The following is a 6,179-nucleotide window of genomic DNA, read 5'->3' as shown; positions in this document are numbered from 1 at the left end:
ATGAATCACTAGCCCTGATGAACTTAGCCAGATCGATCAACCTGCTCGAACGAGGACGAAAGATGCAGATTAGAAATTAGAAAATCGATCGGCTACTTCGATTGCTAGAGCATTCCAACAACAACAATACCACAAGTCATTGCAACAATAGATTATAACATCCAGAAAAAAGAACAAAAAACTGAGAAATGTTGCATCATCATTCTGCTGCAAGATGGCGAAAATCAGTTCACACTTGAAGAACCATTAGGGCATGAATCTGCTTCCTCTACTTCCGACAAGAAGCCATTCTCAAAAAATGCCAAATGCAAAGCTTAGAAAATCGATCGGCTACTTCGATTGCTAGAGCATTCCAACAACAACAATACCATAAGTAATTGCAACAATAGACTATAACATCCAGAAAAAAGAAGAAAAAACTGAGAAATGTTGCATCATCACTCTGCTGCAAGATGGCGAAAATCAGTTTACACTTGAAGAACCATTAGGACATGAATCTGCTTCCTCTACTTCCGACAAGAAGCCATTCTGGAAAAATGCCAAATGCAAAGCTTCGATACACTGCTTTGCCTCATTGTCATGAACTACCAAGGAAATGTTCACCTGTAAAAGAGAATAAATCACACAATCAGACCGACAGGCCACTCGGTTTCAACTGAGCCATAGGCCAACCCGATCCTGTTGTCGCGGTCGAATACAGATTGTTGGATCATATCACTCGTCTGGTTTTTGAAATATTGGAATGAAACACAGCATAGTTGGTTTATACCTTGGATGCTCCCTGAGAGATCATTTGAACGTTGATTCTGTTCTTGCGAAGAACATTGAACGCCTGAAGTACAAAAGCATTTCGTTAGTCTCTATCACTGGCATGATGATGAACTGACATAGAAATTGATCGAATCAATGAGATCCAACCCGACCTTCTCTAGTACTAAGGAAGATCTCTGCACGTTCCCAATAAGAGAGATTATTGATCTGTGTTGAAGGAGATGAACCACAGCAATCTTCTCCAGCTCTTCGATCACATGATCAAGCTCCTGCATTTGGTTGTTCGAGATGCATAAAGATTTTGGTCGATCCACTTACGACAATAAGTACAACTGTGTAAGGTTGAACGACTCTCGTAGACTTGGCAACAAATTTAGAGACGAGTTTCTTCAGAGGCAAGTGAAGATTTTGTTGGAAATCAAATTTAGCAAACCTGTTGAATCAATTCTCTACTCCATAATTTTGAAGGATCTAATGTTAACGATATACTGACTTCACTCGTGGCCACGCAGTCGACAGAGATTCCCAAGTCTTCAAATATAGAGAAAACCTAAAGGATGTCATTAAAAACACAAGTGAAACTGTGATTCTATAGTACCGCTAAATGAATGAAACAATCATAAGCTTACCTTTGCTAGAAAACCATACTGTCCAAGCATTCGAGTGCTGACAATATCCAACATGGTCACGTTCGACTTCAAAACAATGCTCGTCAATACAGCCTTAAATGTCCAAAATCGAGGTCATGTTTAAGGAACAAATCTAAAAACAATATCATTTCTTCAAACAATCAGTATCAGTAAAAGAAATATTTCACTACTGACCTTGCTCATGTCTCTCATTTTAGTGATGACAGTTCCAGGAGCTTGAGAGTTGTAGGAATTCTTGACCCTAACAGGTATATCACCTTCTCTGGCAGGCCGCATCGACTGGGGATGCAACACCTAAACTCGCAAAATGGCTAGCATATTAGAAGAGATATAACTAAACACATCAAGTCTAGAACATCAAATAAGGAACCAATATACAAACTGTTTCAAGCGTGAGAGGTAGCTAGGTTCTTGAACCAAATAATCTGATTTTCCGAAAATTTCTGAGGCAAACAAATCAGGAATATACCTGTGCTCCACAATAAGCAAGCTCAGCTGCCTCTTCAAACGTCACATGAGGAACAGGCTTCGCGTTTGGACATATATTAGGATCGCATGTCAATAAACCATCAACATCTTTCCAAACCTGTTGCATTGTTTTTTTAAAATGATAGAAATGTGACAATTGCCATTGGTTTCTTTATCCATGCCCTAGAATCTAGCAAGACTTGCTGTTTGTGGTGCAGGTAAAAAGAACCATCATGTATACAAATTGCTCGAGCAATTAACATTAGAACTGACCTGGATTTCACGTAAGCCCAATGCTTTACCTATTGCTGTGGCAGTCAAGTCACTTCCACCCCTGCCTAAGGTAGTGACGGCGCCAGATTTCCACCCCTGTAGTTATCAAAATATGCACAAGCCTTTCAGTGTTTCAGTGCCAAATTATAGTAGTATATCATCAAAACTACAAGAAATTAGGAATATGTTGACAACCTTTCCAAGAAAGCCAGTGACAATGGGAATTGAAGGGTCGATGGCCCAATCCCCTTGCAATCTCTTTGCAACAGCTGGATAAGTTGCTTCCAAAATATCCGCATTGGTAAAATCATCTGTTGTAATAAAACCAATGTCGAATGCATCATACTGCAAATGGTTTAAAGTCATGTAAGTAGCAATTCATTACATTTCGAGTGACAATTCAAGACATGGAATTCAAACAGGAGAGGTTGGTAATACAGGACTAGATGAAACATGCATCATTTATTTCCATCCTTGTCAATAATGGCTCATCAAGAAAACTATGTTTTCCAACACATGACCAACTGGGTTCATGTGCACACAAGAATTTATGCTATAAGATCAAGGATTTCATTTGTCGGTGTGATTTTGCCACGTCAAGCATGATAAAATCACATGGCGAAATAGCCACCAGAAAATCACTAGTGAAGTTATATTGATTTGGGTCGGAAAACATAAACATTCTATATACTAGAATAAATCATTATAATCCTGCAAACTCCAAATGGAAACACTATGTTTTGCTAAAGATCTCAATGATAGATGCACCAGGGTCTACAGACATTTCCATGAGCTTTATCTCTTCACATTGTCTTAAAAGAATCTCCTTTATCATAAAGAAAGGAAACCATATGCATTTGATAGAAGGATATTGCTGATATGATCAAAGATTATTTTCAAATTCAGCTAACATGAGAGTGCTCGACGACAAATTCACCATGTCAATATTCCAAAAACATGAACTAGTACATATCATCTAATATTACCTGTCGTGCTTTGATACCCATTTTGTTCAAATATGCAGCAAAAATCCGTGTAGACATACATTCACCGAAAGAAACTAGATAATCACGTGTACGAGGTGTTAACTCTTTCATGATGGCAATGCCTTTCAAAAGTTGCTCTAGCTCAATCAAAAAACCTGCAAACATTTGTTCAGATGCTTTTTAAAATAGATTACTCTGCATAAATCCCTAATTTTTTCATTGACACTGACTTGGAACTGACTATCATGTATACCGAAACAAAAATTAAAAAGGAGAATGAGTGATAATTTAAGGATAGAAATTTTCACCCTAAGATCTTGAGGCATTGAAAATTTACTAAGGCTACCATCGGTAGACTGAAACTAAGTACACCTCAACTGATCAGTTGGATAATCCCTATCTCAATAATTGCCATTTGGAAGTCTGAAGTAGCTGAAACAGGCAATTCCATTGTCATCATTGAAATACTTTTAGCCATTTCGTTTAAAAAATAAAGCTACAAACATTTTGTAAGCTTTGGATGGAGCAAGATTTGTGCTCCTATATACATTTCTGAAATCACAGGACTCCTGACACCGTAGTTATGTAAATGAATGGGCAATGACAAATATATGGCCTGAACAAAATGTATTTTGGTTGATAGATCAAACTGTTTGTACACGCAAAGATGCAGTTGGTCCGAATATGGATGGGTAATTAGAAGAGAAGTGCCAGTTTTCGCTCATAATTTCACTACCAACATAACATCACTAAAAGGTGGTTCTTTGATCTTCAAAATAATAGTGCTAACAAAATAATGAGAACATTTATGAGACTAAGGTTAATTTCATAATACTTGTCTCAAAAAGAGGTTGACTAAATAATACACTGTACAAACCTAACTAAGCGATATGATAAAGCTTCATTCTAAGCAGAGATGAGGAACAAAATCAATTATTTGTGAAACAATCAATGAACTCACCAGAAATAACCGACCTATCAAGTCCAAGTTCATCAACTGTCCTGGACCATAAAACGATATAATCATCAGAAGAAAATCTCCAGGGCAATTAAAATAACCACTAGAATCTAAAGAATGCATAGGTTCATACTTGAGATGCAACTCTTGCACGCAAAGAAACTCACGCAACTCAGACACATTAGAAACACCACAGCAGACTGCTTTTTCTCCAGCCTAAAAGCCAAAAAATATTACAGCAGATGAGAAAAATGATCAAGGATGGGGCCAAAAACATAAGAAAAGATAAATATATCACCAGCAGAAGATTATTTGTTGTCTTGCCCATGGCGGATAGAACAACCACCGGCCGTTCCTTCGGAAAGCTGAGAATGAGACCAGCAACTTCTTTCATCCTCTCAGCAGAAGCCACCGATGACCCACCAAACTTCATCACGACGCTGAGCTGTGTGGCATTTCCCTCAGCAAGCTCACTCAAGGAAGCATCTTTTTCCACAATGGCAGAAGTTCTTTTCTCGCAACTCACTTTCAAAGCTCTCCTCTTTCCAAAGCTCTTTTCATCGTTAAACCTCGAATACAGCTCAAAATCAACCTTACTACGCAAGTTCGCCGACAAAGCGAAAGAAGTCGATGAATCGCTCTTAACTCCTAGGCAACATGCTCGGCTACCAAACCGCGCCGTGGTCATTGCTAAGGCTTAGTGAAAAATCGAATTTTTCAGGTACTCCTGCAACCGAAACAACTCGATCCATTAGAAAAAAGATTTAAGTATAGCTGAATCACACCTATAGACCAAAAAACGAATAAAAAGATATAAATGAAATGCAGCGCATTGGAAACCCGTGAGGTAGGATGAGAAAAACCTAATTTGTCATAGTGAGAACGATGACGATCAAGGAGGCAACAGAAAGCGAAAAAAAAACTTACTTTTTGAAGCAGAATCAGGAAGAGTGTGATCAAGGGATGAAAGAATTAAAGAGGCTGGCTTCTTCCTCTTCCTCTCCTCCTCTCTCTTCTTGCTAGAGCGGGAGAGAGGCTGAGTGGGAAAGGAAGCGCGGCGGCGGCGGCAGCGTCGGCGAAAGTGCTGCGTGACGAGAAGCCTATTCAATATTCATTTCGAGAAAATTTCGTTTCCCCCCCTAAATTTTCATTTATTTCACACACAATTTGAAAGCCTTCAGATCCTTTTTTAACGGCAAATTTCTCAAATTAAATGAATTTATTATTTCAAAATTCAATTATGAAAATGTTTTATTTGTATTTTTCTCCCATGAAAACTATTTGATACTCAGAAAATTTTTTTCTTTTTTAAAAAATATATTTTGCCAATTTGTTATAAATATTCAAAATTGATATTTGGTGGAATCCGTCACTCAACGGCTCTTACGATTGGTCTCATGATCATTTATGAGAAGATAAATCGAGAAGTTACAGTTGGTCACGATAGAGGAGGACATTATCTCAACTTTATCGAGATTTAACTCTTGTCCACTTCAACAATTCTATATCAAATCTTCAATAAAAGATATAATCCGTTACTTCAACGGTCCTACACGGTCGATCCCACAACCATCTATGAGGAAGTAAATCGAGAAGGCACAATTGATTACGACGGAGGATGACATTATCTTGACTTCATCGAAATTCGACCTATGCTCACTTCAACAACTTTACTCCGTCGTAACAATTATGTCATAGGAGTCCATTGTAAACAACTCAATTATATTCTGGAGACTTCAAAATTGATATTTAGGCAAATTTGGCCCTTGGTCTGTTTGTTACTGGTGAATATTAATATTAAATATTAAGGAAGTCTTTAAAAGAAAAACAACAGATGTGAGTCAAAGTTTGCCAGCTGAAGTCTATTTACAAATTAGGACTTTTAAAAAATTACTTTTAAATTTTTATTAATGATTAGAATATCTTTTATAATTTTTTATTTTTAATTAAGAAATTATTCGGAGGGAATCTTAATGGAACGGTGAGACATCGTATCGATAGAGACTATTTTTTTTAATTAACAAACGATTTAATGCCTATGTTAAATCAATCGCTTTCGCTTGCGAAAACATG

At 37.4% G+C, this 6,179-nt stretch overlaps 1 protein-coding gene across 1 annotated transcript; it reads right to left on the bottom strand.

Annotated features, from left to right (window-relative positions):
* Nucleotides 1-76: 76 nt before the first annotated feature.
* Nucleotides 77-5,153, bottom strand: LOC141813223 (aspartokinase 1, chloroplastic-like). The gene is made up of 14 exons (XM_074701151.1): nt 5,034-5,153; nt 4,405-4,833; nt 4,240-4,322; nt 4,110-4,150; nt 3,149-3,303; nt 2,358-2,507; nt 2,163-2,258; nt 1,891-2,007; nt 1,596-1,715; nt 1,401-1,493; nt 1,205-1,321; nt 924-1,040; nt 770-832; nt 77-603 (listed from the first exon to the last, which is right to left on the bottom strand). The coding sequence occupies exons 2-14, from the start codon at nt 4,792-4,794 to the stop codon at nt 463-465; spliced, it is 1,683 nt and encodes a 560-aa protein (XP_074557252.1). The 5' UTR covers nt 4,795-4,833; nt 5,034-5,153; the 3' UTR covers nt 77-462.
* Between the last annotated feature and the right edge of the window lie 1,026 nt (nt 5,154-6,179).

The sequence above is a fragment of the Curcuma longa genome, chromosome 20 (genome assembly GCF_044706935.1).
Source record: "Curcuma longa cultivar G26 ecotype Majalengka, Jawa Barat chromosome 20, ITB_CL_G26_1.1, whole genome shotgun sequence".
Lineage (NCBI taxonomy): Eukaryota > Viridiplantae > Streptophyta > Magnoliopsida > Zingiberales > Zingiberaceae > Curcuma > Curcuma longa.
This window is presented reverse-complemented; position numbering and strand designations above follow the sequence as displayed.

Bases quoted from the DNA above. Each gene is read 5' to 3' on its own strand.
- LOC141813223 (XM_074701151.1), bottom strand. From the start codon at position 4,794: ATGACCACGGCGCGGTTTGGTAGCCGAGCATGTTGCCTAGGAGTTAAG. The intron at 3,304-4,109 runs GTGAGTTCATTG...AAATGTTTGCAG, and splicing joins TGATAGGTCGGTTATTTCTG to GTTTTTTGATTGAGCTAGAG. The intron at 2,259-2,357 runs GTTGTCAACATA...TGATAACTACAG, and splicing joins TCACTGGCTTTCTTGGAAAG to GGGTGGAAATCTGGCGCCGT.